Source organism: Populus nigra, chromosome 4, assembly GCF_951802175.1.
Source record: "Populus nigra chromosome 4, ddPopNigr1.1, whole genome shotgun sequence".
NCBI classification, from domain to species: domain Eukaryota; kingdom Viridiplantae; phylum Streptophyta; class Magnoliopsida; order Malpighiales; family Salicaceae; genus Populus; species Populus nigra.
Genome location: NC_084855.1, coordinates 9813210 through 9834136, shown reverse-complemented (window position 1 = coordinate 9834136; position 20927 = coordinate 9813210). Strand labels below are relative to the sequence as shown.

At 35.0% G+C, this 20927-nt stretch overlaps 2 protein-coding genes across 3 annotated transcripts; one reads left to right on the top strand and one right to left on the bottom strand.

Annotated features, from left to right (window-relative positions):
• Positions 1 to 4631: 4631 nt before the first annotated feature.
• Positions 4632 to 5807, top strand: LOC133691911 (dof zinc finger protein DOF1.6-like). The gene has a single exon (XM_062112535.1). It carries the CDS (start codon positions 4815 to 4817, stop codon positions 5607 to 5609), a length of 795 nt encoding a protein of 264 aa, XP_061968519.1. The 5' UTR covers positions 4632 to 4814; the 3' UTR covers positions 5610 to 5807.
• Positions 5808 to 9553: 3746 nt separating this feature from the next.
• LOC133691834 (protein NRT1/ PTR FAMILY 4.5-like) lies at positions 9554 to 12893 on the bottom strand. Of its 2 annotated transcripts, none has more exons than XM_062112440.1 (6): positions 12737 to 12893; positions 12553 to 12631; positions 12201 to 12418; positions 10902 to 11339; positions 10662 to 10786; positions 9554 to 10574 (listed from the first exon to the last, which is right to left on the bottom strand). In XM_062112440.1, exons 3-6 carry the CDS (start codon positions 12396 to 12398, stop codon positions 9701 to 9703), a joined length of 1635 nt encoding a protein of 544 aa, XP_061968424.1. In that variant the 5' UTR covers positions 12399 to 12418; positions 12553 to 12631; positions 12737 to 12893; the 3' UTR covers positions 9554 to 9700. The 2 variants fall into 2 exon arrangements, with proteins under 2 accessions (XP_061968424.1, XP_061968423.1); XM_062112439.1 differs by having other exon boundaries at positions 12809 to 12893.
• Between the last annotated feature and the right edge of the window lie 8034 nt (positions 12894 to 20927).

The following is a 20927-nucleotide window of genomic DNA, read 5'->3' as shown; positions in this document are numbered from 1 at the left end:
TGGTTAGGCCAACACGCTTTTCTTTTTATATAATAATAGAAAGATTTATTAAAAAAACTCATTCGGCGTTGTAAATTTAACCGTTGGTTAGGCCAATTAAAGGATGGGCACCATCACAAGATAAAGTTTTTCACAAAGAAGTACAAAAAAAAAAAAAAAAAAATAGATCCTACAACATGGTACCATACAAACATTCAGCGTTGTCTTTTAGTATTTGTCCAGCTTCGAATGTAGTCAGCATTGATACGAAGATCATTACTTTTGTAAGAAAAATAAGATTTAAATTTCTTAATTAAGTAGATAATCAATGGAGTGTCAGAGAAAAGCACAAGTCCAAATCTAGTTTAACATAATAGAAAACCAAATTATTTCTAGTTAACCAGATGCTCTAAGGAATACCAAAAGAGACTAGTTGCAATGCCTTCCTTTGAAACCTGCCTTTAATCATCATTGGTCATTGATGTAGTAGCTCATTAAGTGTATGTAGAACACACCATTTGATCCCCCACCATGAAAAAAATTTGGTCTATAAATTCCATGCAAATTGACAGTGAATCAATATATGATCTGAGGTTTCTGTAATTGTTGTCCAGAATGGACAAAAGGACTGATCCAAAGATAAGAGAGGGCGACTACATAAAAAAGATTCTGTACACAGTTTATGTTGAATTTCCAACCAAATAAAAGTTTGAATCTTTGGAAGAGCTGCAGACTTTCAAACCTGTGTCTGAAAAGAGCACGATCCATTATACTCAATGCTATCAATGAAAGTGGTACAAGATTTCACTGTAAATCTCCCATCTTTCCAAAGAGTCCATACCTTCAAATCTCGTTTAATATGATGAAACTTTACCTCGTGAAGAACCTGATGCAATTCCTGTTTAATTTCAAAAATTCTTAGAGTTCGCCTCCAGTTGACACTCCACTCCTAGTTACCATTTGCCTATGATCCCATTTTTGAGATTGTTACTATTGGTAAACTTGAAAACTTATATAATCTTGGAAACATAAATTTCAAAGAAGTCACACCCAGCCATTTATCACTCAAAAAAAAAAAAAAACTAGCTTATTTCTCATCACATAACTAGTCCAGCCTCACAATGCTTTAAAATTAAGATCACTAAGTTGAATGAGAGAAACGATTCGTTGCCAGATACAAAATAATTGTTTGCTAAAAATAAGAAGACTATTTTCAAAGTTAGGTTTATATTTTTCACATACAACCTCCTGCCATTTAGCTTTAGGCGTTAAGTCTAGTCTCCATAACCACTTGAATAACATAGCTTAATTTGTTCTTACCCAAAAATGATCCTATTCCTTAAACTCCTCTATTTTGTGCTCTAACGACTACCTTCCATTGCACCTTAAGGAGTTAAGAACAGTCTTAATTAGACAAATTCTTCCAGCAAGGCTAAACAGTTTTCCTTTCCATGATGAAATTAAGTCTCTGTTGCAAAATTTTGCTATAACAGGCTTCCAGGTAAATAGTCTATTAGGATTAGCTCCCAACAGCTAGCATGCATGCCAAGGTATACAACAGGTAAATATGCTTGTCTACAAAATGCAATACTACCTAGCTACCACGATCGATATATTACGAGAATTAGAGTTTGTTAATTTTTAAAACCCCTAAAAACAATAAATACAGCAAAGCTACCGGTAAACTCAAAATCTAAATTTTATTGACAGATAAAAACTTATTCTAAAATCCTAAAAAAAAAAAGTATAAATAGCGTGCCCAAGTCAACCACAAGCTAAATAGAAAATAAAATAATTCAAAATTCAAAATTAATTAATGCCGGAAACAAAGAGAAAAGATAATTAAGAAAGCCAAGTTTTCGAAACATGAGTTATGATGGAGATTTGGACCCTCAAAGGGTTTAAAAGTAAAACTTTGAAGCAGATTTTGACCTAAAAAACAATCCAGATTGCCTCTGAGACTCTACCACATCAGAGATATATCTGAATAAGTTTCTCAGATTGATATAATTAGCACCAATTGAATATTTGAATCAAAAGTTATAATCCTTCAAAAAAACGATGAACGTTTGCCCTTCCAAATTATTTTTAAAAAAATCCATGTTTGTCAATATAATCCAAAAATTCATTAATTAGATGTCATACCTCATAAATTGTCAAGATACTAGTGCTCCGGCTATCTCCTCAATGGCTTTGGTGGAGCCACTCTTTGGATCCAAAACGACAACATGGTCAGTAAGTCAAACCGCCCCCACCGGCAATTGATAGGCGTGGATTGCACCCCTTATTTAAGTTCTTTTCATATTATCGCAGTATATTATTGCCCTTTTAGAATAATTTTTTAATAAATAAATTAAAATAATATTTTTTAAAATTTATTTTTAATATTAATATATCAAAATAACTTAGAAATTGAAAAACATTTTAAAAAAAGAAATATAATCATGATAGAGAGATTCCATGGTGTGCGGCTGTGATGAATATATCCATAAACGCAAACCCATATGTAATTGCGTAGAAAAATACATAAGAAGATAAATTTGAATAGCCGAGCAAGTTGCAAGGTGACCCAGGTCCATTATTTTTCCTGTCGACCTGACCCCCCCTGAGGGAAAAGACAGTGTATGTACGTGATAAACGAATGCTTTCATTTCAATACATAGCAAAAAAAAACACGTATATGCGGAAATGAAAAACAATAAAAATTGTATAAATTCAACGAAGCAGGTCCCCCAGGTGATTTGAAAGCACTCGGAAATCTGATAGGTTTGAAAACATTACCTTCCATGTTTCTTCAGTTTCGATCTTTATCCCAAAGAAATCATATCATTTCTGTGAACGTTCCTGATATTTAGTGGGGACTAACAAGACAGCGACCCCCGGCTGGTCTTCGAATTTACATGTCATGACCGGCATTCATTAAATGTTTATTTGTGCGGCTGCGCTGTGTTCTTATTTAAAAAAAATAAAATTGTTTTGATGTATTAATAATCTTTATCACAATTTTAAACACGTTTTTCGTCGGTAGTTTGCAGCCTATAGCTTCTCCCGAGAGAGCTTTCGAGGAGTTCGACCATCTGATCAAGCCATAAGCTACTGGATCAAAACTGTTTTCTATGGTGGGTGCAGTAAACTCCACCCTTTATTTCTTCTGACAAAATAATTGCAAACTTTATAATCGTCAGAATAAGAAAATGGGTGAACTAAGAACAGCCACGCAAGATGCTCATCACTGCGATTAAAACAAACTCAAAAGGAAAATTGGATCATGTCGGAATGGATTGCTTCCTTTATTCCAACGAGGACCCATTAATTATGTGTTTGGGCAATCGTCAAAACAAGTATGCAAGGAGAAAACGGTGGCTAACTCTAGGTTTGTATTGTTGAGGTAATTTTGATGGACACAAGGAAGAGATATATGTTCTTGGACTCGGTCACTTTATTCGGTTCACTGCTGCTTACAGACCGGAGGCTCAAGCGGCTACCGTGCTCACTCAGTGAAATTGTAATGTATGAATTCATACTGTCCTATGTCAGCTAGCCTGCCCCTCATTTCTATAAAAAACAAGAGCAAAAAAGGTGGCAGGCTCATGTTACAGAAACAACAGAAGCTAAGTTATATATAGTTGGTAGACGTACATCTGTCAGGACTGTGTTATGAGTGCACAAATCAAAAAAGCAGTGGCTCAAAAAAACATTTACCGAAGTTGAACTAAATAATCCATGAAATTGACACATGCGGATACAAAATACGATGCAAATTTGTGTAGAGCACAGTAGATGGAGAAGAGAGAAGGGAAAGCAAGATCGAAGGAGCAGAGATCACGGTAACCGAGAAATCAGGCACGGGGAAAGTCTTAATGATCAGGAGAGAATCTTGATTTGGTACCACGAAATCAGAAGGAAAAGGAGCAGGCAAGCCCGGTTACTGCTCCCCACGCTGCCCGACATCAATGATGGTTTCGGTCTTCGTTTATTCTAATGTTCTGCACTCTCTCTATCTATCTTCGACAATCACGCCATTCCCAATAGGACATACCACACAACTTCACCGTTTTCGCTGTGTTTACATCTTTTTAAACAAATTGTCTAAGATTTTAAATCAATGATGTCTTAAGAAGATATTTTTTTAAAAAAATCCCTTTCAATTATATTATCAAATATACAGCAACACTTCATCCGTAACATTTAGTGTTAGTTTCATTTCTTACTTTCTACCTCTTAGTAGAAAAAAAAAAATTGGTGGACGGTCTGATCATAACATGAGAAAGCATAGAGAAGATTGTGGGATGGGTTATGAAATTAATCTATCTATCTATATATATCTTAGGTGTCTTTAGTGGGATTGGAGCTAATGGATAGACAGTTGATTAGGAGCATCACTCTAATAAAACACAATTAAAGAAGAATTGGGACCCCTTTCAAGTATTTAATATGTACTACCAGAGCCCTTCCCTACGCTGGCTCAATCAAGAAATCAAAAGGCAGAGAAGCAATCTTGATTTCTACATGATAATGATGCCCCGCAATAACCCATTTCCTGCCAAGTAAGATCCCAACACGTCAAAAGAAACACCAAAACCATTCAAAATCTCTCACACCAAATCTCTCACGCCAAAAAAAAAAAAAAAACTATTATTTAAGAGAAACAGACGACCCACGCGAAATCACGCATCAAGCCGTCAAGAACTTCGTACACTGTGCAGAACCCACCTACTGTAGAATTAAAACCTGGAACACCGGCCCTTACTTAACAAAGAAAAGCCCTCGAGTCTTGAGAACATTTCAAGCATTTCTCTCTTGCAAGAAAAAGAAAAAACACAGATAGACCAAGAATGCCATCAGAAATAAGCCAGACACACCCAAACGAAGCCCAAAACACCATGGGGACTGCACCCCCACCACCAAAAACGACTGAGCCGCTGCCCTGTCCAAGGTGTAACTCCACCATCACCAAGTTTTGCTACTTCAACAACTATAACCTCTCTCAACCTCGCTATTTCTGCAAGTCATGCCGACGTTACTGGACAAAAGGTGGGACCCTCCGTGATGTGCCTGTTGGTGGTGGTTCACGCAAGAACTCAAAGCGCTCTCGCTCATCTTCTAATAATTCTTCACCATCTACCTCATCTTCCAACTCCACTGCCTCAAATCCTGCAACTTTGACTCCTTTTACCGCCATCCATGAGCCCGAATCAATACCCGTGGCTGTATCCTCGACTACAGACTCTGGTGCAGCTGCTGTGAAGACTGAGATGCCAGCGGGCATAAATCTGAACGAGGGGTTGGCTGAAAATGGAAACTTCATCTCGCTTATAAGCTCTAATGATCAACATGGGTTCAATGGTCTTGGCGGGTACGGTTACGGATCAGGATTTGGACTGGGGCCTTGTGAAGAGGGTCTTGGATTTGGTGCAAGAGGGTTTTGGTCCTTTCCTGGAATGGAAAATGTTTCTGTTAATGGTGGAACCATAGGGGGTTGTACTTCTGGGTGCAATACTTGGCAGCTGCAGGGTGATCATGTTGAAGGAGGGGGTAGTCAAGGTGGGTTTGCAGCTGATGGTGAGAATTACTTTGGTTCTTGGCCTGGTCTTGTTATTTCTGCACCAGCAGAGAAAGGTTTGAACTGATTGCTGGTTTGATGTCTTGGGGTTTCTTTTTTTGTTTTTTTTTTTACCGAGCAAGACCGTATAGACTATAGGGTTAAGGTGTTGAAGAAGAATCAGTTCAAAGTGTACCTCTTGGGTAGTGCTTTCTTCTTATTAACGGCTTTGTAAAGCTTTTGGGTTCTTTATTGAAGAAAATAGAGAAATTTTTCTTTTTTTAAATCTGAATGCATGAATCTTGGTGGTTAATTATATTTATTAGCGTCTGTTATTGATAGTCGTGAATAAGTAACAGAAGTATCTGATCATAACGTATTAAAACTGAGTTTCGGTTTCGAAGAATGTCTGGGCTCTGGTTTTGTCTCGTCTTTCGAGAAATTGGTCAATCAGTTTATCCAAGAAACACCTAACTGGAACCTGTTTCCTGTTTAGTGGGTCGCCACCACCATTGAAGTACCAAGTAAAATACACCCAAAATAAGCATTTCATTTTTCCTGTGGCTCTTCGTTTTTTGGTTCCGTCCCCTTATGTTCGTTTTTAATTTAAAGAGGGATAGGTGCTGCATTAGGGTGTTTTATACATGCTTTTTTTTTTGGTTTAAAATCTATATTTAAAAAAGAATTAAACACATGATAACCAAATATTTATGGATTTAATTATGTGATGAGCCGATCACGTGGATTTAATGAATTATCAGACCTTATAATATCTTAACTCAAGTACATGTGAGTTTGGCAAATTATCAAGCTTAACATCTTTGGGCTCAGACCAGACTTTGAGCCTAAGCACCTATAGGTCTAGTAGGCTGTCAAACCCGACATCTCTAAGCTCACCATCTCACCAAGCCTAAATTGTTGTAAAACTAATGATCTTTCTAAGTATTTTATTGGACCACAAGACTCCATTTGTTTTTTGTTGTAATCTTTAACATAAAATATTAAGGTCAATGATACTCGTCTCTCTGCATCCCTAGGTGTATAAAAATCTTTAAAAAAAAACCTATAATTTATCTCGAATTGATGATGTGTAACCGATATTTATTTCATTTTAATACATGTGTCAAAGATATTTTCTTGAGTTAATACTATTAGAGTAAGATGACACTTCAACCCCTTCTCTTTAGGAAAAAAATACGAGACTCATGTGTTATAAAAATTCTATAAATCCTTGAATGAAAAAAGGTTTACAGTCTTCATTCTTTACTGAATATTTATTTTTAGAGTCTCTCCCTAAAATATCATTGTTTTCTCTCTCGAAAAGATACTTGAGTATCAGAGAGTCTCCTAACCTACAAAAGAGAACCTTTTGCAGGTATCGACTATTAGTCATCATGGTCTATTATAATAAATCAGATTGTTTAAACCAAGAAATTAACTGATTATCCAAGACATAAGCATTGCCTATAAGCTACTTGGATTTATTGGGACATCATTAATGGTGTTGTCTGTGATTATCACGAGGTTCGCATCAGATCGGTTGATCAATACGCTCAATGTCAGTAGGTATTTGAGTGTGTGTACTCTCTTGCATGCCGATCTTTAATAAATTTTATGTCATTCACCTCTATAATGCTAGGGATATTATCCTTAAAGGCCTGAGGTAACCTTTCTTTCCCTTGAGGTTCTCTAATAGCATTAGGGGAAAAACTCTTGCAAGGAGAACTACTCTCCCTTTACTGAAGATGTATGCTAAGGTTCCACCCCTCTAGTTCTGAGGTCTAGTCTGAGAGACCCATGTCTTTTAATTTTTTTCTTTGTCTTAGGCTGAAACCTAAACTCTTCAGAGGTAACATTGTCCTTGTTTACAGGGAAAATTTTATTTAAATTTTATATTTTTTCTGGGTTCAATTTTGTTTAGAATAAAAAAGAAAAAGAAGTCTTTAGAAAATACCTAGAATGAGAGTTTCTTCATATATTAAAATAAAAGTGGCTTGGAGTTTTTCAACAAAGCTGCTTTTCAAGATTATAGAAATTGAAAGTAATTAGAACCTTAAATAGCAGAATTGCTTGCAGAATTGTCGATGGCATAATTAGAACCTTAAGTAGCATTTTCAGAAAGTCCTCCGATGATGAATTAAAGGAAAATGTGTAATCAATCAGATGGGTTGCTCAAGTCAAAGGTTGGTAAGCATATTGCCGGTTGTCACCTGGAATAAATGATTAGGATTGAATAAGAGGGCTACAAGATTTTTGATGCAGGTAGATGGGCCCAATCAAGTAATTTACCCTTTAATATATTTGAATTTTTAGGGTACAAGCTTATCATATCCCACCGAAAAACAAAAAACACAAACAGGTCATGACTTTTTAATTAATGCCACGAAAAATTATCATACGATGTTGTTTGTCATCATAAAATGAAGGCCACTTGATTGGCATGTGCAAACGCCAAGTCTAATCTCCTTCGTGGCTGTGCTCGGAAGTTATTTTTTCAATCATGTGTCTTTCTATATTTTAAAAGTATTTTTTTAAAAATTAAAATATTTTTTTATTTTAAATTAATATTTTCAAATCATTTTGATACGCTGATATTAAAAATAATTTTTTAAAAATAAAAAAAATATCATTTTAATATATTTTTAAATAAAAAACATTTTAAAAAACAACTTCAACCACACTCGTAAACAGAACTTTAGAGCCTTTGGATGCATGATCTTCTTACTATCAATCCTTCATTTTGCACTTGCATTTTCGAACAGTGCTGTCTAAGTATACATGATCATAGAAATGCACGCACGGTCTAGTTATTAACGCAAGAACTGTTCTGATTTCCAGAACTTGATATCATAAACCAGGCATGTGTTCTATAATTCAGAAATGTCGATTATTTATATATAATAAATTATTTAATTGTATCATGTGTTATCATAGTAGTATGATCATGTGTGTTTCAACAAAAATATTAACAAATCTCACACCCATACAAATATTTAATGTAAATTTTGTATAATTTTTATAACATTTTACTTTTTTCAACTTGATATCAGTTCTTAGATTTTATTTTATTGATTCAAAACTGAATTTAAAAAATTTCTATCTCGAAACTAAAATCAAAAGGGAGTGAGTTTTTTAAACTATATATATATTATGTTATATCAATGCAAATCAAATTTAAAATTTTAATTATTCTACATTTTTTTAAATGCTATTGTATCTTTTAATTTGTTGATTTCATTAAGAAAAGATGCTTAAGTAAAAAATAATAAGTCAAATAATGTATAAATAAACTCCTATATTATCATATATAAATCTTTGAAGAACTTTGATATGGGTTGATCTAGAATAAAAATAATAAGTACTTTCTTGCCTTTCCCCCCAAAAAAAATTAGGGTTTAGAAGAAGAAATTAAGGATTTTATTTTCTTTGATGCCCTAGGATCATCACAAAATGTGATAGAGGCTTAGGATTATGTTTCCCCCAGCAATTAGCATCTATTGTTGTCCTATGGAATGGAAAGTTATGTCACACTTTGATTGGGCTACATAAGTTTCGGACTATTTTTAGTCCAATGAAAAAGTTGTTGTTCATGTTGGGCTAAAAATTTAAGTGGCCTGGTCCATAATACAGAATAAATAACAATTTAAAAAAAAAATGAGAAGAAAGGGGTGGGAAAAAAGAGAAAACATCAGTAATGGTGATATGAAGTTCCATAACCTTCTTCCTCTTCCCTCTCTACTGCTCTGCTCATTGTGATTTTGAAATCTTTAGTGAGAGAATGAATGAACGCAAGGGCTGTGACTTTAGGTCCAGCGTCCCCCCACATCCTATCGTACTGCTTTCCCTACAGGCGGCTACTGTATATCTGAATGGCTGACAAAATCGGTATGGTCACTAAATTCCCTCAACGTTTCCTTTTTTTCTCGTTCTTTAGAGTTGTTGGTGCTAACAAATAATCCAGACGGGTGGTGGCATCAGGCATGGTCTATGTAAGTGACCTGTTACTGCCGGGTGGTCGATAGACCCTGGCTCTGCTTAGCAAAGAAACAAAATAACTAAATAGTCTTTGTCAGAATTATCAATTTCAGACTGATTACAGCCACCATGCAAAAGAGAGAATGATACACAAACATGACTCCCTTTTATTTTAGTTTTGTCTTTTATTTTTCTGTAATAAATTCATACCATCTGAGCTTTTCCCTTGGCATCGCCTCCAGCACCGTTTTCTATTTGATTCACTCCCCCCCTTTTCTTATATCTATACCAAGATGCACAAGCCAAGTAAACTCCAAAATTCACTATGCTTATCCCTGCTAATAGCCAGTAAAAGTAGTTCAACCTGTCTCTATTCAAATTGTTATTAGCCAGCCATCCACCAGTAACTTTGTTTACCACCTCTACCACCACAGAGCTCAAGAAGTAGCCAAATGCCAGTGAACACCATGAGATTGCTGTGCTCAGCGATTTCATACCAGCCGAGCTCTCCGCATAGAAAAATTCTAGCAGCCCAACCAATGTGAACATATCAGCTGCTCCAAAAATGGCATATTGGAACCCAAGCCATAAGAAACTCATTGGCAACGGCTCAGTTGAGTCAACCATGTTGTGTTCAACAGCCACCGATTTGCGACTTGTTTCCACAATTCCAGCAACTGCCATGGAGATTGCTGAGAGCACTAAACCGACTCCAACGCGCTGGAGCTGTCGAATTCCAGTTGGAATCCCTGTGATTTTTCGAGCAAGAGGTACGAAAACGCGTTCGTATATGGGGATTAGAACAAACATGAATAGCAGGGGGGTTACTGGTAGTGAGGGGCCAGGCACTTGGAAGCCAAACACACGTGTGTCCATTGTGATGCTCTGTTGGACCGAAAAAGTCTGGAGCTGAGCCAAGCATGTGTTCATGAAAACAGTGCTAAGTATAATTGGAAGCATGCGGATTAGGATCTTTGTTTCTTCAACTTGTGTCACTGTGCATAGCCTCCAGGGTCCATGGCTGATTGATGTTGACGCATCGTTAGTAGTCTTTGCGATTGCTGCCCGGTCCAAGAACCTGGAATTTAACAGGAATATATGTACTTTAATATTCGTTTATGGTTATGATTCGTTGCAACAGAGGTGTCAATTTTATATCATTTACCTGAATTGGTCAGTCCATGGAAGAATTTCTCGTTTCACCCCTGCATCTTTGTCATAAATTTCATGCAATTCTTCTGCCTTCTCTGGAATTGGAAGGCCTCGGTTCCGGATTGCAGCCACAAATACCTACATTTATGAGCAAATTAGATGGGAAATTCATTTTATCTAACATACCAAGACTAATGATCAGTGGGAAGGTACTATAGTACCAATACAAGCTCTTTACGAAGTTATTAGTTACCTGCGCAAAGCTTGTGAGGGGGCTTCCCTTGGGCACATTGTTGCGATACAAGGACTTGCCCATGCTTGCAAAGATAATAGCAAGAAGGACTGCTATAGCACACACACCAAAACCCAAATCCCACCCTTGGTTAGTACTTATCCATACAATAATAGTGACTCCTAGTATAGCTCCAATGGTGATGCTAAACAAGAACCAGTTGAAAAAACTAGACAATTGAGATGCCTCCTTAGGGTCATTCTCATCGAATTGATCAGCTCCTAATGATGGCAAAGAAGCTTTGACACCACTAGTACCAAACGCAATAAGGTACAGACCGGCGAAAAGTATTGCAGCTTGGCTCCCATCTGCACCCTCACATTGGTCTGGCGAAACACCTTTGCAAGGACTTGGTCTTAGATGGTGGAAGTGAGCTTGGACTGTTAGGAGGCCATATCCCTGGAAAACACAACATTTTTATCATAAATACTACCTTTATAAAAATCTTTAAACAATGGTACAGATTCTATACATCATCATTGTACAAAGGGTGATACTACCGATAGACCACAAGGGCTCAAAAGGACGGAGCAAAACCAATTGATACTAATGTAAAATCTTATCTTGTTCAAGGCCGAAGGTCTACCTCACTGATTGAATCTCGGTTTCTTTCTTTGGCGTAGATGTTTGTCTTCCTCTGTTAACGGGAGGGGGACTTCCTTACAAACTCTATTGTGAGAGGTTAACTCTCTCTCTCTCTCTCTCATTCCAACTCAGGCCTTTAAATTTAGCTGAAGCTTACAAAATATATCCATCTTGATGTAAAATACGATTATCAGATTTTTTTTGGAAGAAGACCATAAAACCATTACATGTTTTTTTTAGCCAAATATGTGGGTACATGTGGCTAGGAATTTTCAAGTTAATAGATAAATATTCATAATATTAATTATTGAGTTAAGACTGTTTCGCTCATAAAAAATAGATTTAGTCCAAATATTTAGAGGAATTACTAAAAAAATTAACTACTCCCTCTATTTATATATATAAAAACATAACTCATATGAAAACATAAGTAATTTTTTTTAAAATCTACACGTTAATTTCATTAAAAGACATGTGCACGCATATGCATGTATATATATATATATTTGGTAGAAGTGGTGGATCATATTCTTTCAAGAAGTTTGGAAATCGTGGTACATGCATGCATGCCCTTTTCCAATAAAATGGGCCAATAATACACAATAATTCATGATTCTTAATGAGAATTTTGGCCGTCAATAATTTTCTAATGATAGCATAATTATTTAGACATACCATAAACTCCACGCATCCAAACAAGACACAAGCCTTGAATCTAGTCATATAGGTGTCGCAAATGAACCCTCCAAACAGCGCCACTAAAAATGAAGTACCCATGAAGTTGGTAAGTGTTGTGGCAGATTTTGTTAAGCTGAAGTTCATGTACCCATAGAAATAAGTCACCAGGCTGACGGCCATAGAGATGAATGCCATGTTCTCTAGTCCCTCCGCAGCTGCCCAAATTCACCAGAACTAACATCAATTAGCTCATCAATATGCTTCAGAAGGATGAAATGAGGGAAGCAAATCCACTTATTACTACCCGAGTTACACACGCACGCACGTAGTAAGTAATCAACATTCTTACCGAACACAAACAGTGCCCCTCTGTTTCCTCCTCGCCTTCTTTCTCGCTTGGGTTCGACTTTAATATCTCTGGAGACGTTCTGCAGAGGATATCACAAAACCTTTATTAGTTGCCTAAGAGTGTACAATATGCAATGCTATAGAATATTGTAAGTGAAAGGAATCAAAGAGTAAATGAGCTAGACGGTTTAATCAGCCATTAGAAAGACAATTCGTTGGCTCTTGGGTCATTGAAGAAAGGTGGTGTAGAACAGTACTTGAAATAATTCAGCAGACAAAACCATTTTGTTGAATCTCTTTTTGGGAAGGAAATGTCGCTTCTGAGAGATGGTATGAACTAAAACCAAACTCTGGACAATATATATATATATATATATATATATATATATATATATATATATATCAAGACGAGTTGAATCCTAATGATTGACGTGAAGAACAAAAAGGAATCAAAAGGCATCGGCATCTAGTAGTTTGAATAACATTTTGGGTCGGTTTTGTTTCTTATGAGACGATGAGACCTCCCTCTCTCTTCCTATACTTTGAGACTATGTTATTAGCTGACAGCATGTATTGTTTAATGCCTCTGATCCATAATTTGCTGTTTTGTTCCTGTAGCTAGGGAGAGAGTTGAATAATTGGTTTAAGAACATAATAAAGATGAATATTGGCTGCGACTACATTGATGAGTTAGTTAGGCAAACAAAAATTGGAATTGCGGCTATTTTTTAAGCACTGCTTGCAAAGGCGTGCTTAAGTGACGTACGCTTACAGCATTTCAACATCGTCATAATAAATTAAGCCCCTCAGCCCCCGTCACATGCATGCATGTCTATTGGTGTTGATAACTCTGCTGCCCTCCTATTTCGCCTAAAACAACTCACATGAGAGCTTGTTTAGCAGATCTGTACTATTTTAAATTTGATTGACTTGAGTGACATGTTTATTAGATCCATACTATTTTAAATTTGATTAATTATTAAGTTCAATTTTTTTGAGTTTAACATGCTTACAAAACTCAAGTTGCCTTGAACTTGACCAATTACTAAATTCAAATGCTTTAGGTATGATATATTTACCAAATTTATTTTATTTAAAATTAAAAAAATCTTAACCGAATATTTTAAGTCATCAATTTAATATGTATGACAATTTGCTTATGTGGGTCTTTGGAAAGAAACATTAACGTTTCCATGAAAATGGAGTTTCGGCGTATTGTTCCTGTTCTTTGCGCAATCGTTTAATCAAATGTGCTAGAAAATATGTGATGTGCTAGGTTCGGAGCTCTTTTTTTGTCTCTTATGAAGTGGTATCTTCCTGTCTAGCCTTGTCATCAGTTAATTTGTCATCTCTAAATGTGACTTGGAGACGACGACCGGTTTACTTCCGTTTCTCTAGCCAGACAGTAAAATCTTGGAAATTCAATTTGTAATGAAAACTGAAGATCACCATATCATTAGTTAAACGAATTAACGCTGGATCAGTTAGAATTTGATTTCAATGAAGATTTTTTTTTTCTTTGAGAGGTGGTAATACTGTACAGTAGCCTGCAGATGATGCGAAATCAAAGATTTAAAAGTGATGCTGTTCTATTCTGGGAGTTGCTAAGATAATACAAAAGCTGATATATCTCTTGGCAGAATTCGTTCAATAAACTGATCTAGGAGTTGGTTAAAGGAACTTAAGATAACTCGATTTGTTTGTCATGGAAGAAATTAGATAGATTTCCATCCTAAAACTACTCACAGAGTTGTGAGAGGAGAGCAAAGTTAGGACCGAGAGGAAACAACAGAGTAATGGGGGTAGCCAAGCTAGCAGATTCTTTGACTCGTCCTGTTGAAAGATTCGACAGAGTGGATTGGCCTGTAAAGTTACTTACGTATAGACCATTTCTAGATAATAAACTATGAAATAAAACACTATTTTTTCTTTCTTTCTTTCTCTTTTTTCTTAAGAGAATGTCCAGCTACTGGAAGTCAAGTCAATTGAATCAATGTGGTAGCATATTTCCCCATCAAAATTTAAAAAATAAAATAAAGAGCCGAAAAAGGGTTGCAAAAGAGAGGAGCCACATTTGGACTTTAAGAGCGCGAACCCGAAGAGAAGGCCTGGGAATCTATATAGACCTTCCGTGCAATGGTAAATGGGCCTTCTCATAAAGACACACTAGCAGAACCTTTTAGGTCTATTCAACTTTACAACGCCAAGAATCCTTCCTCGGCCGTCAAAACGCTACCGCCCGCCCGCCCTCACGACGTTTATTTCAACGCAAATTTGCAATTGTAATTGATGGCAACTTGGCAACATTTCATTGGATGTCTAAAATGTGTCTTCATAATTGGAGTATGTCATTACTTAATTTTTTACCCCTAAATTTTTTAACAGGTGTTTACAAAAAAAAAAATTAAATTATTTTAATATATTGATGTTAAAAATAAATTTTAAAAAATAAAAAATATATATTATTTTAATATATTTTCAAATAAAAAACACATTGAAAAGTAATAACTATCATTATTCCAAACACCTCCTTAATATCATTTCTACTAATCGTAGTGAAATATATATGCATTTAATGCTTGGTACAAATTATAAGAGAATGTTTGAGAATATAGTAATGATTTTTTTTAAAAGTGTTTTTTACTCAAAAATATATTAAAATAATATTTTTTGTTTATTTTTTACAAATTATTTTTAATATCAACACATTAAAAAAATTACAAATTAATTTTAAACAAAAACAACTTTTTAAAATTTAGTAAAATTCCATTTGAAACCGAGTTGGAAACAGCCTCTATAAGTGATTTTCATCAGACATTTAGGTAGTGTTTGGGAACGTGATTGAAATTATGTTTTTTAAAAAATTTTAAACAATTTATATTTTTATATCGTATTATGTAACGATATCAAAAATAATTTTTTAAAAATAAAAAATATATATTATTTTAATCTATTTTAAAATTAAAAATATTTTAAACTAAAACCACTACCATATTTTTACCATTATATATATATATGTCACTATCCATCGAAGTGCCACTCAGCATTATCGTTGTCGTGACCACGGTCACACACTCCAACAATCACTGATCTTCTTCCTCAAGTCCAAGCCCAACGATCAACTCAGCTCCTTCTACCATAAGTTATTTGCTGTGATTTTCACTTATGAGAGTGCCAGTGGTGGGCTATGAATGACATTCATAAATAGTGTTGGGCGGATTAATCATTCTTTCTCAAACCTTCTTTCACAAGGTTTGTGTATAATTTTTATAAAACTGACACTAATGAAGTTGATTTTGGAAACAAGGTAGACAATTTCTATAGTTTTAATTGATACTAACCTTGGTCCCGTTCTAGTAGTTCCAAACTGTTCATTTATGGGCCTTTAATTAAATTAAAAAAAGAAGAAAGAAGAAAGTATAAGCTAGTGGTTTTAAACTGTCCATTCATGTACCTTGTGTCATTAGCTTTAAATCTTCTACTCTAATAATGACTTTAATTTCGAAGTAAAGGACTACACACCATTCCCTTTCCCATTGAATAGTAGTCCCCGCCCTTTTTCTCCTTTTCTTACAACATGTGAAGACCCATCTAAACTCTAAAAAAAATATGAACTTTGGTGAATCTATCGGGAGCAAAAATGACATGGGATTAAGCCTATCAAAGCATTTCTTTATGACTAATTAAGATTTAGTCTAGTCGGTGTTGTTTGACCAGGTCTACATTCATTAAAGACAATAGAGCTTCTATGTCATCGTTGATATGGTGGTTCTTCCATTGGAAATTGAAGGTGTGGTATTGAAAACCTACAAAAACAAATACACTTTTAAGGTTTGGGATCCTACAATGCTTAATTTAATATGTATTTGTTCGTGAATCTTGAAAAATGAGATAAGATGCTATTTACAAAACTGAATTATCTTGTTTTTGTTTAGATTCAGCCTCGATTCTTAGTAAATACTACTAAAATAAAACCTAATTTTAATTATAATCAAACATAAATTTTTATAATTTACTTAAATTACACAAGCAGTCATATTATCGAACGACATTTTAGTACGATGATCGATGTTAATAATTCAATAAGACTTTGTATATATGATGTAGAAATGTTATAAAAAAGAGGAAGAAGGAAAAGAGAGGTTTAATATGATGAGCAAAAAGATTGAACCCGTGCTTGTGGATTCACGGTTGTTTATATATATATATATATATAACCACATTAACTTGTATAAAGACAAATTAAGACAGAAACATCAATCTATTTGGACATGATTCCATGTGATAAGGGCAACTCTTACATTGTTTATATTGATCTCTATGGTAGAGGAACGTGCGTGAAGTTAATACTTGGAATGGATTATACTTGCAGGTGGTAGGGAAGGTCGGGTATGAAACACTCTGCTAGTGGTGGACTGCGAGTCAAATTCACGAACAACAATGGATGGATTAACCTTTATCCCTCAAACCTTTTTTTCAAAAGTTTGCGGATAGTTCTTGTAAGGCTGCTGCTAATGAAGTTGATTTTCGAAGCAAGGTAGACAGTATTTCTATTTTTTGGGGGTTAATTACACTGCGTCTTCTTTAGTTTGCTCATTGTTTTCTTTTTTCCTTTATTCTTTAGCTGTAAATCGGTATACATATATACTAGTTTATGTATCAAAACCATAGAACTCATTGAAAGCGTGTCCGTTTTTCTAATGTATTTGTTAGATAGCCAGTAGCAAATAAGTACTGTAATGCAATAGCAACAAGTACAAGCACTCCTTATTCAAATCATTTCAGAATTTCTCAGATTGATTCCTAGGTAAAGTCTAATTGACCATAAGTTAGTGATGCTATCTATATTACTAGTACACACTATTGTTCTAACCTGTTATATGACAGCCTTAATGTTGATGGTGGTGTTGTGGGCTGTTGAAGCGATCAATGAAGGTTCTGGTGTGGCCTCACGGTCAGCTGACAGTATAACAGGCTTCTCATAAAAATGCAGCCTATCTCAAAGAAGATTTGGAGAGGAATGCTTGATGAATCAATCAACTACAAAAGACCATGTTTTCTACCTGTTAATGGGAGCTCAATTTGTGTGCCATTTGATGACTAGTAGGACGAAGCAGTTATTCCACGCCATTAAACAAGGTGGTGAGGATAAGCGCGAGTTCTCCAGGTACTTTTTCCTTCCGGATGTTAAAGTTGGGTAGTCAGCTTTGGTAGGGAAAGTGGCTGCTGAATCTGGTTTCTTAGATTCCCACTTTCCACGTCAACACGTAGAGTGATTTCAGGATTCTAAAGGCTTAAGATTTCCTGTGTTTTCTCTCCTCGTACGTCTTTTCCTCCTGCTGGGAGCCTGATAAGTTATAATAACCTAGCAAGCAAGGATGCAAAGATGATCTGACAATAGTAGGTGCTTAAACCTTGCTAAAAGGTTTAGTAATTAAGTGGAATTTTCGATAATTTCGAATTGCGTGCATTTTCTCATCAATATTTCAGCAAAATCACAAGCTTTTGTTTGCATTGCTTGGAATTTAATCGGCCTTTCTTTTGATGCCTGCAGAAAAGGTTGCTGTACTTTTGATTTTAATTAAATATTCCCTTAATCTGTGTTCACAAGTCTGAGCTGACTGTGATACTTTCAGTTTCATTTTCGAGGCACGTGTTTCTGATCTAAAATTAAGGCACGATTTTTGCTGCTTCATATTAAACATTGCTTCACAGATATCAACATCATCGAAGGTGCCGGGGAGAGAAATTAAAGGGGGCTGGTCACTGGTCTTCCTTTCTCCTAAACCGTTCTGGTGTCCTTTAGATTCAGATCTTATGGACTGATGTTCAAGCCTAGACGCACTGCCCCGGCCCAAGAGTGACAAGTCATACGTCTTGCGCGTGGGCCTACACCCATTACCTAGGCCCAACCTATTTTTAAAGACCTTTCACGGCTTTAGTGTTGTTAAAATGGGTTTTGCACCAATAAGAAATTATTTTAAAAATGCATGTTCCATAAAAAAGTAAATCAAATTCCTATGGTTACAAATAAAAAAGGGGTTAATTTAAAACACTCATTTTCCATTTGAATAACCAATTTTATTTCATGGTAAGCGTTTGGGAAGTGTTTTTTAAAAAAATTGAATATTTTTTATTTGTTTTTGTTTTAAATTAATATATTTTTTTATGTTTTCAGATTATTTTGATATGCTGATATTAAAAATAATTTTTTAAAAATAAAAAAATATTATTTTATAATAAAAAATATTTTAAAAAATAACTTATATTTTCAAATAATTGATGATGAGGCATGCCAACAAAAACAACAGACGTCCTCATCCACCCTAAAATTAGGTAAATGAATACTCTCCCCCTAGGATTATATCATTTATTACTCATTTAACAACTAATTCAGCCAGTAACATGCCTCCATCTTGCAGGGATCTTCAACAAGGCAAAAAAACTCATCTTTTTCTGCACGATATCATGCCTAATAGCCTCTATGCTAGATTTTTTTTATTTTTTGGTTACGTGGATGGTGGATGATAGCTTGTTATGAATTTTTTTAAAAAAAACGACTCTAACAACAATTTATAAATTTCAAATTATTATTATTTGACCTGCACAAGCATAAAACTAGTAATTTATACTACCTACTATAGGAGGATGCAACTGTTTCTTTAATCTTCTTGAAAGAAAATAATTTTTTTAGCAGCGTGTCAATTTTCTGTACCAAATTAATTTAATTTTAATCATGTTTTAAGTTTGAACAGACTATTTATAATGTAATTGAAATATTCGTGATAAATTAAATCTGATGGTGATGGGCAGTTGAGGCTTGACGATTCCAAATTTTTTTTTCTTCGAATTTTTAATCGACATTTTGCTTTGTTTTATTTTTTTCGGAGAATCTTATCAGACTGTACTATTCTAGTATTAGAGGTCGTATTGATTAGGCATGGTGTCCCCACGAACCGCGTGGCTTTCACATGGCTGGCGCGAAATTTTAAACAGGACTGCCGCATTGTCTCGAATATTACTGTTTCTATTCCGAAATTACCCTTGGAACCACCACCTCAGGACACCGCCGTTGATATTGTTCCAGAATTGCGCACCGAGCAGGAAAATGCTTTTCAAACAATCATTGGAACAAGGCTTCCGGCGGTACACGATGAATCTTCTTTGCTTTTAATTGTTAATGTTAATGTTAATTAGATTGCTTGTAAAATATTTTTATTGAAGACATGATTTATACTACTAGTTTTTAGACCACTTACATGGAAAATTGGTGATCTCGTAGGAAACAATATTCTAAAATATGTTTACCAGTGAACAAAGCAAGGTTTCTTTATAGATACGGAATGGGTAACTCGTGGAAAAGAGCACGACAAGCTTTAAGATTCAGTACGAAGTTAAGCAACCTTAGTCTACAGGGAGACAGAAGAAAGCTTGAAGGCGCTTAAGCATGTGAAAACTTGTCATAGTAAGTAAATCCAACCTCTTTTATTAATGGAATCAAACTATCCCACCGAACAAAACTTATTCAATGGACCTCACGAAAACCTAACTTTTGGACCAAGCTGGTTTAAAAAAGTTGAACCCTGCTGTTTTAAAAACCAGGGTCTGTGTTTAGGGATATATATGTTATCTACTGGGAAGAAACGTTTGAAGAACAAAAAAAAATATCCGGAAGAAAATAATAGAAAATCGGGAATGTGCCATAATTTGGTAGCTACAATTATCATAATACATCGTATTCCTTCCCGTGTTATAAATTATTATCCAAATTTTAAGCTATCAAACGAAAATGGCGTGCAGTATATACTTGAGAGTTGAATCCAATAGTGATTGGTTTTTGGACAATCTATATTATTACCCCTAATATAATTTTATCAATATTCAATGCTCCACTTCAATCCCGATAATTTAAAATCTCTAAATATTATCCTTATGGTATCCGAAAGCTAATTCCAACTTTATTTTTAATCATTGAATAGCCTACATTTTGGATTTAATCTTTGAGTTTTTTTTAAGGTTTTCAAGTTTTTTTGTGAAACATTTTAATACTTGCAAGGATCTAAGGGGAATTGTTAAAAGAAAATCAATGTCCACATATGATCCAAGAAAACTGGAATTGTTAAAAGGAAAAGAAAGATAACCAAAACCGAAGATTGCCATTCATTTCTCTCTCTCTCCGGTTATAGAGAAGATTGTCATCTGGTTATTTGGAGGGAGGGAGGGAGGGAGGTATATTAACTTGCATCACCAAAAGGGGTATAAAGGGTAAATACAATGAAGTTGAATGTTACTTAAAATGGGAAGAGCAGAAGCTTATTAGAACTTAGTCAACTTACGAAGAAGTGAGAAAGCGTGTTCTTGATTAATGTATCGAAG